Raw genomic sequence first — 14,533 nt, 5'->3', positions numbered from 1 at the left:
CTGTACCAGTCGCACCTCACTGCACAACCTGACATCTACTGCTTGTGCTTTTCAGGAAAATCCAACCCTACATCTCCCTCAGCCTTCAGAGGGAAAGAGCAGGATCTGCCCTACTCAGTGGAGACTCCCTATGGCTACCGCTTGGACCTGGACTTCCTGAAGTATGTGGACGACATTGAGAAGGGACACACCATCAAACGGATCCCCGTTCATCGGAGGCCACGGTACAGCTCCCTCCCTAGGGGCTATGGCTATACAGGCTCTTGGTGGACGTCAACGGAGTCCCTTTGCTCCAATGCCAGCGTGGACAGCAGGCAGTCCTCCTTCTCGTACTGTGGGAAGGGCTTCTACCCAGCCTATGGGCTGGAGAACAGAGCTCCCCTTATGGGAGGCTTCAATGCGAGAGTGGAGAAGACCCTCCTTGATGCCAAAAAGAAGCTGGAGGAAGATCACGTAGACTCTGGGGACAGTAGCAAGTCAAAGATTACAAATTTAGGAAGCTTGCAGGGCAGTCGGTCAGGGTCAACAAGCTCCCTAGTGGGGGCTGGCCTGAATCAATCTTTTTCCAAGTTGTCTTCCCATAATGGCTCCCAGCCTGGAGCTCCAGGCCAGTTCACCCCTCTCAGCTCTGGGTTGTCCACCCCAGTGTCCCCAACTCCGGTACATCTGCAGCATGTCCGTGAGCAGATGGCAGTGGCCCTGAAGAAGTTGCGGCAGTTGGAGGAGCAGGTGAAGATGATCCCCGTGTTGCAGGTGAAAATTTCTGTCCTTCAAGAGGAGAAACGCCAACTCGGTGTACAGCTGAAGAGCCAGAAGTTCCTGGGGCACCTGGGGAAGAGCAGATCTAGGGGAGAGTTGTACATTGACATACCAGAAGAAGACAATGATCGTGGAGGGAATGAGGTGCTCTCGCCAACAACATCAGGACCAGGAAGTGACCAGGAAAGATCTAGAGTCCAAGTCACCCAGCAAGTTCAGAAGAAAGAAGCTAAGTCAGCAGGCATTGGTACAGAAGAAAGTCCAACGACTGGAAAGAGTGAAACAGAAAAGGTAGACGTGGCCTCAGGAAGTCCACCAGAGATGAGCAGCAGAGGAGTCTTAGTCAAAGAGCAGGACTTGGGAATCTCATCCCTGGGGACCCAGGTGGAGGTGGACAAGCAGCGGCAAGTCATCCATGCACTCTCAGCCAAGATAGCGGTGCTGGAAAAGCAGCTGAGAAAGGCGCTGAGTGAGCTCCAAGCAGCTCAGCAGAGATTGGAGCAGCAAGTGATGGAGACAAAGGACAGTGAGAAGGTTAGCAAGCCACCAGTAGCAGATGCTAGCAGCATGACAGATGCGGAAGGGCAAGAAAAACGACAGAGTAGGGAGGTTGTTGACATTGGGCTCCAAATGTCCAGTTGGCAACACCCTAGTGTGGACAGGACTATTGGAGTGCCGGTATGCACAACAGAACATTCCATGGGTGACTTATGGAAGCATCAAGAGGTCCCTATTAAAGTGGACACTGTGAGAGTTGTCCAAATTCGTAAGGAACCTGAAATTGCAGCAAGCACTGCCACAGGGGTAGACCACAAGCCCCAGCGGGCTCAGAGCCTGGAGAACAAGGAGTCCTATGCTAGCCTAAAGGCATTGACAGCGAGAGACCCATCGGAGGCTGAGGTAGCCACTCACCATCTCACAGAAACACCATATACAGTGTACAGGACTGATGAGGTGATACAGACATCATTCCCACTCCATGCCAGTCCCACCACAAGTCTCTTTCACCATGTGGTGAAGAAAATCAGCATCACAAGCCATGGAGAGGAGAGTGCAGGCAGCAGTAAAGGAGACATGGCCCTTTGTCAAGGTATGAGAACTGAATCTTTACACTGTATTTTACTTTTTGAGAGATCCCTTTTTTAATCCAACTCATTTTAATGTTTTTATCACTTCATGTTTTTGTATCCTATGGCTTTACCTTATTATGTTTTTGCATTTTATTCTCCTTTAGACTTCTTTCTTTCCGCCTTTTGAATTTAGTATTTTCTTATTTTATTGTAAACCGCTTAGATCTTAACAAAACCTTTGTATAGGCGGTATAAATAAATCCTTTTAGGGCATTGATGGGTGGAAGCTGGAGCCCCATTGGTGGGGATTGTAATTACTGGAAGTATATCAGAAATCTTTGAAATCGAGTAAAATGAAATAGTGATGATACGTAACGTGAGCACTGGGTTATGTGCTTAAATTTGTAAACAACTCGTATACACGAAATAAAATGAAAACAAACCTTTTATAGCGAAAGAGGCAAAGAGTCCTTTCCTATCTTCTCTTTACTGGCAACATGCTGCCTGATGTTGGCCTATTGGTTGTGGTTTGTGTTTTTTTGTTCAATTATTGTGTTACTCCTTGTCCAAGTGATTTGGTGGTGAGATGTTTTGAAAATTAAGTGCAGTTTTTTGACAATTTAATTTTGGTTCCACAGTTCTTAATGATATCACCTCACTTAGAGCAGTACCTATGCAACAGAAATTGTTCCCCCACACTAAATGTTAAATACTGTAATAGCAACTTTATTTCTTCAGTGATTATCAAATTCACATAAATCAAATTATCATACAAAACCGTTTATCACACTAATGCATCTCTAATGAATAAGATGTATATTGGGTCTTTGATAGAAATAATAGAGATGCAATAGTGTGATATATATTATAGGTTTGTAAGATAATTTGATTTATGTGAATAAGATAATCATTGAAGAAATAAAAGTTGCTGTTACCCCACACTAAATGTTAAATACTGTAACAATTTATGTTGCATTAGGTAGTGTTCTAAGTGAGGTGATATCATTGCTGATTTGATAGAACAGTCTAAGCGGTCTTGCTGTGTGTCCACAGTTTTAATACATACAGCCCCCTTTCCCACAAAAGACCTAGTTATCAGGTGCCATCTTCTGCCCTCAGGTTTCCAGATCTTGAGCATTTTTTTGGTATTGGCATCCCAGACTACTCTTAACTTGCCTCTCTTTTGCTCTCCAGTACGAGATCAGCCACATGCCACCACAGTCCCAGTGAATATGGTCAGCAATGGCCAGGTCTTCTACCAGAGTGATTCTGCTTCCTACTCTCTCCTGCACCCTTGCCTTCAGAATGAGAGGTCTAGAACGGGTAGATGTGAATCGGTTTTTTACTCTTTCGGATAATAGAAAGACTAGGGAGCACTCCATGAAGTTAGCAAGTAGCACATTTAAAACTAATCAGAGAAAGTTATTTTTCACTCAATGCACAATTAAACTCTGGAATTTGTTGCCAGAGGATGTGGTTAGTGCAGTTAGTGTAGCTGGGTTTAAAAAAGGATTGGATAAGTTCTTGGAGGAGAAGTCCATTACCTGCTGTTAATTAAGTTGACTTAGATAATAGCCACTGCTATTACTAGCAACTGTAACATGGAATAGACTTAGTTTTTGGGTCCTTGCCAGGTTCTTATGGCCTGGATTGGCCTCTGTTGGAAACAGGATGCTGGGCTTGATGGACCCTTGGTCTGACCCAGTATGGCATGTTCTTATATTCTAATGCACATGTTCTCTTCATGGTGAATGTGTATTGCATAAGTTTGCATATGTTTGGCCTAAGAGAATCTGCAGATGTTGGTCACTTGAGAAACCACCTGTTTTGTGACTCGAAGATGGCCCTGAGAATCCATGTTCTATCATTTTAAAGTGGAATTTTTTTGTATGAAGTGGTTTAGCTACAGTAATTGGCTTTAGCCCCTCTATGTTTTCAGTTTTGGTTATGTTATATCTTTTCTGGCTTAATGAGATCCAGTACCCTTGTGCTAGTAAGGCAAGTGTCCATTTAGAGCACTCTTTCTGCTTTCCTACCCCATATGCAGAGGTTAAATTGTATTTAGAGCTCTGTGTAGAGAAATAAAATTGCAGCCTCTCAACCCATGGTGCTTTATGACTCAGCAGTTTGCCTGATCCAGGGCTGGTGCAATATTAACAGGTATCTCAGGTAAACCTTCAGCCTTGTGACCCATCCCCCCCCTCAATTAACTTTCAGGACCTCAGGCCAATCACCTCACTACTACCCCTCCCAGAATGATCTGTAAAAATACATAATTGCCCATTAGACTTTTTAAATGTTTGACATGATTTCTGAAATATATTTTAGTATCTGATGAATGTGTCACCTCTGATTTGTGTAGGTGGACTATAAATAAAATCAAGGAATACATACATTTTATAAATGAAAAGAAATTCATATCATCATAGCTAAAGGTAATTTCTGAAATGGCTGGCTTGGCTGAACTAGAATGTTCGCTATACAAAACAAAACAGATTCTGGTGTCCACCTCAGCAGCAGTGACAAACTCCCTTTCTCCATTACCAGATACTTTAAGTAACACAGGACCCTGCAAAAAAAGACAAACCTGCCATACTAAAACAGCACTACTGTTTTGCTGTGAGTGCAGCTTTTCTTTGGCACCCCCCTCCCCTGCTGCCACCCTAGGCAGTCGCCGAGTTTGCCTAATGATTAAGCCAGCCCTGTTCTGATCACCCAGTTGATTACCTCATAGCTTCAGAAAGCGTCAACTGCAGCGGGTTCAAAGTCATTAGCTCTGTGACAGATGCATGGATCGGTCCCCTATGGGAATGGTAGATCTAAAACCATTATTTGAATTCAAGAGAGCCTGGGATAAGCACAGAAGATCCTTAGTTGTGGGAAAGCTGTGGGATCTGTCCAGATTCCATCCATCTCTCACCCTGACTGCTGCGGTATCTTGGGTGTTACCACAATTACCTCCTAAAAACAAGTCTTTTTGTTACTTAAAATCATTTAAAAAGAAAACTTTGCTGACGGAGTGCAGAAGGAGACAAGGAACAGCTTGAAACAGCGAGTGGGGGTGGGAGAGGGAGAAAGAGGAGGAGGGGAAGCTGGAGGTTCCTCTATGGGAGATCAAAGGGTCCGCTAGCTTGCCCAGATTACTGACAGGCCATGCTGTCTGTGATGCAGTGGGAAACAAAGTGAGCTGGTGGAAAATCATCTTCTGGGCCAGGAATGAGATATTTGAGGTTGCTGGCAGGGGGAGGAGTGGGTAGTACAAGTCCTGGCCATCTAACCTACTATTGCACTTTTCGGCTCATAGTCCCTCAGCCTTTACAGTTGTCTAGTGGGGAGGAGCCTAACATTGTCCCATGCAGAAATGACATCTCTCATACTGTGTGCAGTAATTGTGTATAACAGTGTTAATCTGTCTGTGATTTTTGTTGCTCTCCCAAACATGGCCGCTGCTGCCTCATCTTCATAGGCATGCAGTTTTTAAGAGCCTCCAGCACTGTGACTATTTCCATGTGCATTAATGCTATGACTTGCCTGTTCTGGCTGCAGCTCCTCCAGAGGCTCTGCCTGAGTGGGAAATGACCAGAGCGGTTGTGGAGTCAGCTGCCTCGCAGACTGCAAAGGCCGCGTTGCAAGAAGCCGCCACAGCAGATGCGACAAGGGAGGCTGCCACCCCACAGGATGAACTGGGTGAGAAGGGAAAGAGGAGCAAGTATGTACTCCAGCAGGTGGTATCACTTACATCCACCCACCTGATACCACTAAACTTCTCTACCATAAGAGACATCACTTGAGCACCTATTAATTGCTAGTACTAGGACCTACTAATTAAACCTGAAGTTGTAACTCACCTTGCATTTAGATTTGTAATTAAATCTAAAATTCAGATTACCGAGCACCCAAAACTAGGCAAAGGTATAAGTCTCTGACCCAAAAAGCATACAGTCTGAAAGGCAACCAGAAAGTGACTTGCCCTAGGTCATAAGGTATGTTAGTGGAAGAAAAAGGATTTGAACCCCAATCTCTTGGTTGCTTCCATTTCAGTTATTAATGTTTTATTTGAAAAAGACTGGTGAAAGGAAAGGCAAGACATAATCCACTAGTGTTCCCCTATCCATGCCGACTCTATCTGTGTTCTCTATAAGCGACGAGAGTCGCTTTTGGGCGGGGGGCGACAAGCCCCAAAGGTTTTACTGAAACTGATGGCTAAACAAGGGATTTTTGGCACCTGACCTAGACAGAGCCGTCAGCAGCAGCCTTTCTAGGGAATCTTTTTGAGAAGTGATGTCCTACTTGGCTACTGCTAGACTTAAGCACGTACCTTACCCAACTGTGACATGGTTTTCTGTCTCAGAGTTCCTTCAAGTGCCTGCTAGCTTAGCTGTGGTGTCACTGGCAGCGTCTCCCCCAGATGCCCCAGCCTCTGGTTCTCTTGCAGCACTGCACGTCGTGTAGGAACATTTGAATGGTCCTAATACTGTTCTTGCACTGCAGCCTCATCCCAGGCAGCTATCAAATCCATCATGAAGAAGATGGAGGACAGTGGTGATTCCCCTGCCACCAGAAAGAGTCTGCAGTTTGTGGGGGTGAATGGAGGGTGAGTGTTCCCGATTTATGACATGTGGTGTTCCATGTGCACATGTGATCATAGAAGCAGCAAGCCAGAACTAGCTAACTGGATTGCTAATATGTTGCAAATTCCCATAAACTGCATTACTGGAAGGCCGGCTTGTGACAGTCTACCCTGTGCGTAATCCCACCAGATAAACAGATTTGTATCTCTAATGAGAAGATGGCCATCTTGGGCTGGAAACAGATTTCTGTTCTGAGTCTGGAGTAGGGTTGATGTGTGGGTGGGGGGGGGGGGGGGGTCTCCCAAGATCCCTCTTCTTTAAAATGTGGCCTCAGCAACTGACCTCCTACTGCTTCTTGGAAGGACAGAAGTGCTGAATAGGCCCAGGTCATAGCCAGGCCTAGCTTCAAACCATCTATGACTTACAGCCCTGTTCTTACGAATAGAGGAGTACATTTGCCCAGAATGCCTTTCAATTAGAATTAGAAATTTACTGTCAAATCAGTTGCTTTGGTATTAGCATAGGCTCAGTACTCCTCACCAAACCCCTGGCCTCTAGTACTACAGTAGCAAATCTGTGAGGCCAGCCCTAAAGGAGACCACTTTCTAGAGACACTATGATATTAGCAGCCAGCTCACCCCATCCTTTCCTCTCCAGGTACGAGTCCAATTCTTCCGAGGACTCTGGGACAGCGGAGAACGTTTCGGACAATGAGAGCACGGAGAGCGAGTACCATGAGGCCTGCGAGGGCCTCCTGCTGGTGCCCGTGGAAACTGGTGAGAACCAGTCCCAGATTCTGAGGACAGATGCCCCGGGTCTTGGCAAAGAGGAGGCAAGAATGGCAGGAACACCTTCATCTCTGTCAGCCACACCGTCCGTATCCTCCTCATCACCAGCATCCCTATCCCCTGTGGCTGCAGCAGCAACCCCATCTGTATCATGTGCATCCCCAGCAGCAGAAAGTCCACGTGGAAAGGAATGTGAAGAAGGGCCGAAGCGGTAAGATCCAGGAGCAGAGTGTAATGCGTGCCCCCCACCTGATGAGAAATCTCTTGGTGGATCTATTGAACGTGTCACATTCCCAGCAGTAAGTAGGAGGAGGGCTATATGAACTGGAGGAAGAGTACAGTAGTTATTGCCCCCCTCTTCCCTACTTCAATCTCATGAAGTTCCAATATTCAGCATGGACAGATCAGTATCTTTACAAGATGTCCCAGACTCTGTTTTACAACAACCCAGGGAGACCACGTGGGCCAAGGACAGCATAGCTGGAAGGAGCTCTACCCTTCTCAGCAACTGCCCTGACTCCTGCTATTGCAGAATACTTATCAAAGACAGCTTATCAGTGCTGTGTGCCTATCTAGTTAGATTCCTAGTAACTGATCTCTCTCTTGCTCCCGTCACGCACACTTTTTTTCCTTCCTGTCTCTCTGTCTCTGTAGGGTGGAGGTCGGCAAAGACTTGCTGTCGGCCTGTGTGTCTCTTCAGAAGTATCTGGAGAACCCTGACACTCTGACGGACGCAGAGATGGTATGGGTAATGAACAATCCGTGTCATGTGCATGTCTACAAAGGCTCCCCATACAGGCCTGGCTCTGATAAAGAGAGAGAGCAGCATGCATCTCTTATCTGGCCAGAAATTGCTGCTTTTTTTTTTTTTCTCTTTACATCTCTGGAATTTTGCTGTGTCAGTAGCTAATTATTGTTGCATCTGCCCTGCTGTGGCTCAATTAAAGATTGTTGTTTTTTTTTTAATGAATTCTGAAAAAGGAAGTGATGCATTAACTGCACAGGAAATTGAGGTGTGAAAAGATGGCAGTCTGTATGCAGAGGCCATCACTGAATCAGTCTTTAGGTCCACAGGTGTGAGGTCCTTTTAGAAACTGAGATAAAAGATTGCACTCTTCCTGGCAGCAGCAGGGCACACTAGGGTGCTGAGCTCTGAGCAGTTGGGTCACAGAGCACCTATGAGAGTACAAAAAGTCAAATTGCAAATGATTTTATTTACTAATTTCCTCCTTTGTAGTAGGCCAGAGTGACAAACTGAAGAGTAGTAAATCACCTGGACCAGATGGTATACACCCCAGGGTTCTGAAGGAACTAAAAAATGAAATTTCAGACCTATTAGTAAAAATTTGTAACCTATCATTAAAATCATCCATTGTACCTGAAGACTGGAGGATAGCAAATGTAACCCCAATATTTAAAAAGGGCTCCAGGGGAGATCCGGGAAACTACAGACCGGTTAGCCTGACTTCAGTGCCAGGAAAAATAGTGGAAAGTGTTCTAAACATCAAAATCACAGAACATATAGAAAGACATGGTTTAATGGAACAAAGTCAGCATGGCTTTACCCAGAGCAAGTCTTGCCTCACAGATCTGCTTCACTTTTTTGAAGGAGTTAATAAACATGTGGATAAAGGTGAACCGGTAGATATAGTATACTTGGATTTTCAGAAGGCGTTTGACAAAGTTCCTCATGAGAGGCTTCTAGGAAAAGTAAAAAGTCATGGGATAGGTGGCGATGTCCTCTCGTGGATTGCAAACTGGCTAAAAGAGAGGAAACAGAGAGTAGGATTAAATGGACAATTTTCTCAGTGGAAGGGAGTGGACAGTGGAGTGCCTCAGGGATCTGTATTGGGACCCTTTTCAATATATTTATAAATGATCTGGAAAGAAATAAGACAAGTGAGGAGATCAAATTTACAGATGATACAAAATTGTTCAGAGTAGTTAAATCACAAGCGGATTGTGATAAACTGCAGGAGGACCTTGTGAGACTGGAAAATTGGGCATCCAAATGGCAGATGAAATTTAATGTGGATAAGTGCAAGGTGATGCATATAGGGAAAAATAACCTATGCAGAAGTTACACGATGTTAGGTTCCATATTAGGTGCTACAACCCAAGAAAGAGATCTAGGTGTCATAGTGGATAACACATTGAAATCGTCGGCTCAGTGTGCTGCAGCAGTCAAAAAAGCAAACAGAATGTTGGGAATTATTAGGAAGGTAATGGTGAATAAAACAGAAAATGTCATAATGCCTCTGTATCACTCCACGGTGAGACCGCACCTTGAATACTGTGTACAATTCTGGTCGCCGCATCTCGAAAAAGATATAATTGCACTGGAGAAAGTACAGAGAAGGGTGACCAAAATGATAAAGGGGATGGAACAGCTCCCCTATGAGGAAAGGCTAAAGAGGGTAGGGTTGTTCAGCTTGGAGGAAAAACTGTTGAGGGGGGGAGATGATAGAAGTCTACAAAATCATGAAAGGACTAGAACGGGTAAATGTGAATCGATTATTTACTCTTTTGGAGGACTAGTGGACACACCATGAAATTAGCAAGAAGCACATTTCAAACAAATTGGAGAAAATTATTTCACTCGCTGCACAATTAAGCTCTGGAATTAATTGCCAGAGGATGTGGTTAAGGCAACTAGTGTAGCTGGGTTTAAAAAAGGTTTGGATAAGTTCCTGGAGGAGAAATAAAAAGTTACATTCAACAGGGAGATGAAGGAACAAGGGGGGAAAGTCTTATGTAGTTCTATTCCTATTCATCTAAAGAAGCCACTAAGGGTTTTAAAGCTGTGGGAGCACGTTCCCATTAGACTGAAGGCTTGTTTTTCTCTCCCACAGAGATCAGCGTACGCCTCCGTTCTACAGGGCTGGCTGCAGGTCCTGCGCCACAAGGATGCTGACCCAGAAGTGGTTTGTCATCACATGGCCATCTTCAGAGCCATGTCCCCGCAGCTGCTGAAGTTCATCATCAACATGGCGGACGGGAACGGGAACACAGCCTTGCACTATGCCGTCTCGCAGTCCAGCTTCCCCATAGTCAGACTACTCCTCGAAACGGGTAAAAGCTGTTCTGTGCCTCTCTCTCCCCCTGCTACCCCCTGCTGATGTCTGTGCACTCTCTCACAGTGCCTCACTATTGATTTTTGTATCCCATACCTTTTGCCTGCTCTGGATCCTGGTGTTCACCCTAATTCTCTTCTCCCTCCCAGCTGATGTTTTGAATCCTGTATATACACTCCCCCAACATTTTTTCTTTCTCCCTCCCATCCCCAGTTCATGCACTGTAACTGCTGTCAGGCATCCCATAGAAGCAGCACCTTGAAACAAAGTGCATGAGGATAACCTACACAAAGTAGCAGTTATTACCATAAACTTGCTGGGCAGACTGGATGGACCATTTTGTTCTTTTCCTGCCATCATTACTATGTTATGTTACACAGCCAGCAATACATACACACCTAAGCAAACATTAGCCATTTTAATTGCACTGACATACATTTGATTAATTAGATTTCCATGGCTCTTAATGGTCACAGCCTGCATAATCCAGTCCTCTGGCCATTCCTGCCTTAGCCCTGCCATCCTTTTCTTTTGCAGGCTTCTGTGATGTGGACAGACAGAACAAGGCGGGATACACCCCAATCATGCTGACAGCTCTGGCTGCACTGCACTCAGAAGGGGACATGGAGAGTGTCCTGCAGTTGCTGAAACTCGGCAATGTCAACGCCAAAGCCAGCCAGGTCAGCCTCCCACATCCCAGCCACCAGAGCAAAGTGGGTTGAGAGGATGAGCAGAACTACAGGACGAGGGAAAATCTCTACACTTCGGCATAAAAATATACTTAAAACTATTGATTGTTATGGAGTGTGCCTGCCTTATGCAGCATACAGACACTAAGTAGCAATGCTAAGGGACATGAGGGGAGCGGGAGCATACTATCTTGTCCAGCAGCCCCTGATATTTTATTAAGATACTTTTGCTAATATCACATAGATGCTGATGGGTTAGTGATGCATGTCTGTCTCTCTTTACAGGTGAGTCATACTGCTCTGATTCTTGATAAGCCACAAAATCCCTGCCCTTCTCAGGAGGAGGGTCAGACCACTCTGGTGCTGGTAATCACCCCCACCTCTCTCTCTCCCTCCCAGGCAGGTCAGACTACTCTGATGCTGGCTGTCAGCCATGGGCGCAGTGATGTTGTGAAGGCACTGCTCACCTGTGCAGCTGACGTGAACCTGCAGGATGACGATGGCTCCACGGCACTAATGTGTGCCTGTGAACATGGACATGTAGGAATTGTGAACCTGCTCCTGGCCATGCCAGATTGTGACATCACCCTGACGGATAATGTGAGTTGTGCAACTGCATCAAGCTGTGCCCTTGACGGGTACCTCAAGAGTCATGATATTACTTTGACCTTTGTGTCATGTGACTGCTCTTACCTTTGATGTGCATCATGGTGTGGCTGCTGCCTCTGACACCCATATTTTTTTTTGTTTCAGGATGGAAGCACTGCTCTGTCCATCGCGCTGGAGGCTGGAAACAATGACATTGCAGTGCTGCTCTACGCTCACATGAACTTCACAAAATCACCTTCTCTGGTCAGTTCTACATCTGGGAAGTACCAGAACCTGCTTTTCAGTACTCTTATCATCATTTTCCTAAAATTCACCCAGGTCCCAGTGAATTTCTAGAGGCTTAACATTTTAGAATTAGGCCTTGATGCAGACGTAGAGACTTTGGGGGGAAAAGTGACTTGTGCATGAAATATTCTGTCAGTTGTTCTTCCGATCTCCCCATCGCAAGTTATGTTGGGATGTGACCTGTACCATGGTTAACATGAGGGTCAGTGGGTGTATTGTGCATAATCTCAGCAGTAACATCTGATGTCAGAAGCACCTGAGCATTAAATGTTCACAGGCAGGCTATGAGCATTCACCATTAAGCACATTAGATTCTTGTGCAATCCTATTTTTAGATTTCTCTTAAGCTGATGCTATACAGAAGCTCTCCTGACCATACAGGTTCCCTGGTTTTAGCTATAAGAGCAAAAAATCCAGCTTGCTGAGGGCCTGGACCAGCTTGGCTGATTGAACGTTCTGTAAGCATGGTGAAGATTGCATGTTGCTGTTCCAGGACTAGGCATAGTATACTGAGAGACGTTGTCCACCCAGAGTTGGTGCCTGCATGCCTGGTAAATTTGGGCAGGCTGAGAAATGGACCAGAAAACAAATGCAGTGAGTCATTTTCTTTCTGGTTTTTTTTTTTCTTCTTTGTCTTCCTAGGGGGCTGCCACACAGCTGAAAGAAGAGTGTACCCTCTTGCCCACTGATGGGGAGTAGGCTAGGAGGGGCACCCTGCCCAGAACAGAATCTGAAGGAATCCGGTACAAGCAGAAATAGGACTTTAAAATCCCAGGCAGGAGCATGCTGTCCATTACCCTGGGAACAGCCAGAGACCCTCACTATTACTCCTATAAGGGGACACAGCCAAGAAAAAAAAAAGCAAACTGCACCCAAACTCCAGGGCGGCTCAGGCAATATAGGCAAAGAACTGCTCTGCTGCTCTGTGGCCACAGGAAGGTTGATGGTGGCAGTGAGGAGGCTGTTTGAGACCCTGGGAACAAAGTCCCTGCCTTTTTTTTTTTTTTTTTTTTACAGCAGGAACTCACCTACAGCACTTCTTTTTAAAGAGAGAAAATTCTCTAGCAAACATCGAAAGGAGAAAGAGGGTCTGGGCTCCTACCTCTTCGGTCCTGATCCGTGCACTGAGAATCAAGTCCCCCAACAAGTGGGCAGTATTGTTTGTATGTAGGGACAGGTTTTCCAGGTAATAGCAGAATAAACTTGCATTGAAGGAAGGATTTCAGCCTGAGCATGAGCTCTCTGCAGCAAAATAAACTCCATCCCCCTATAATAAGTATTATAATAAAATTGTATTTAAAAAGCCCACTAGCAGTGGCTGCAAGGTAGGCTGGAGTTTTTAAGAAAGCATAGGAATTTCAGCTTTTTATGTACACTTGTATAGTTTTTAAACTTCTTTTTAACCACGCCATAGGCCAACCTAATTTTCTGCATGTTCTCACGTTCCATTTGTTTAGGGAGAGCTGGGTTGAGCCATATGTGTTGGGTGCTTTAAACTCACAGTCCCCTTTAGGGTCGGGGCAGAAATTGCCTTTTAGCTCCCCAGGGCTATCGCCAGTGCAGACCAAGGGTGGTGTGAATGCCATTTGCAGCTGGTTATTGGTGTGGCCTTTTGGAAAGGAGGTAGATGACCTCAGCATGGGTTTTATTCTGCTTCCATATAAATTAATGTAAACCAGATCTACCTTCAAACAGTCCTTTTAACGTATTCTGCACACCACTTGGTGCAGGGTAGTAGATCAAGGAGAGCAAGGGTCTTGCTTCCTAGCTAAAGCAAGAAGCCACACCCATAAATTTTAGGACACCAAGCTGGCCTGCTTCATATTTATTTGGTCAAGGACTGTTTGACTGGTATTTTGCTTCGATCCAGGTCCCTACTGCTTTGTGCACTACTGTGTAGGATGGGAGGCAGGGCACTATGTCAGAGAGTAGCTAGGGGATTCAGAATAATAGGCTAATAGAGGAATCCTTTTATAGTCTGCAGGTTTTGACTATGTAACCTATTTAAAGAAGTATTTTTGCTAAACTGTGTTTTTTTAAATAATCCCTATCCTTACAGCCACCAAGCTCAGCAGTCTCATCTTTGAGGAGGATCTGCTTGCTTCTGCTCACTATGGAGGTGTTTTAAGCTACCACCTCATGTATCCTGTTTTTTTTTTTGTTTTTTTCCCTGTTTATAATCACGCTCCTCATTTTGATTGTAATCGGAGCTGCATTTATTTTTTTGCACTTTCTATACCATTTATCTGGTTGCCAAAGAACAGAATTATATGAACTGTGATGTTAATGTTTATAATCTGCCTAAATAAAACAACCAAAAATGTCTTGTATTTTTTTTCAAAATTAAAAAGAATACGTGCTGTGCTTCTCCTTTATAAAGTATCTTCTTTTTAAGTATCTTCTTCTTGTTCCTTTTCAGTTTGACTTTTAAAAGGAAGTCAGCAGATACAATACCTCTGTAAAACTATTCAAAAACAAGCATTCCCACTTTACCTGCAGCTCATACACAAGGATTGGGGCCAACTCAGGTGACACTGGGGGAGAGGGGAGATGGAAGAATGCATTTCTCCTGTATGAGCTACATCTGCAACAGAAAAGACTGAATGGTAATAAAAAGGTAGATAAACCCCCTTCTCACAACGTTCCTGACCCTTTTCTGGGTAGCAAAAAAAATTACTAAAATGGCAT

The 14,533-nt window shown here is 44.9% G+C and overlaps 1 protein-coding gene across 3 annotated transcripts in view; it reads left to right on the top strand.

Annotated features, from left to right (window-relative positions):
• Nucleotides 1-14,170, top strand: part of KANK2 (KN motif and ankyrin repeat domains 2) — a 46,416-nt gene extending 32,246 nt beyond the window's left edge. For all 3 annotated transcript variants that reach the window (XM_029585196.1, XM_029585195.1, XM_029585197.1), the window contains exons 3-12: nucleotides 56-1,849; nucleotides 5,376-5,516; nucleotides 6,321-6,423; nucleotides 7,058-7,399; nucleotides 7,843-7,930; nucleotides 10,041-10,260; nucleotides 10,800-10,942; nucleotides 11,351-11,551; nucleotides 11,705-11,803; nucleotides 12,488-14,170. In XM_029585196.1, coding sequence (XP_029441056.1) covers nucleotides 56-1,849; nucleotides 5,376-5,516; nucleotides 6,321-6,423; nucleotides 7,058-7,399; nucleotides 7,843-7,930; nucleotides 10,041-10,260; nucleotides 10,800-10,942; nucleotides 11,351-11,551; nucleotides 11,705-11,803; nucleotides 12,488-12,544 — 3,188 coding nt within the window. In that variant the 3' untranslated portion in view covers nucleotides 12,545-14,170. The remainder of the gene's footprint in view (nucleotides 1-55; nucleotides 1,850-5,375; nucleotides 5,517-6,320; nucleotides 6,424-7,057; nucleotides 7,400-7,842; nucleotides 7,931-10,040; nucleotides 10,261-10,799; nucleotides 10,943-11,350; nucleotides 11,552-11,704; nucleotides 11,804-12,487) is intronic.
• The last annotated feature ends 363 nt before the right edge of the window (nucleotides 14,171-14,533 follow it).

Source organism: Rhinatrema bivittatum, chromosome 19, assembly GCF_901001135.1.
Source record: "Rhinatrema bivittatum chromosome 19, aRhiBiv1.1, whole genome shotgun sequence".
Taxonomy (NCBI): domain Eukaryota; kingdom Metazoa; phylum Chordata; class Amphibia; order Gymnophiona; family Rhinatrematidae; genus Rhinatrema; species Rhinatrema bivittatum.
Note: the sequence above shows the minus strand (reverse complement) of the source record. Positions and strands in the feature narration are given on the sequence as shown.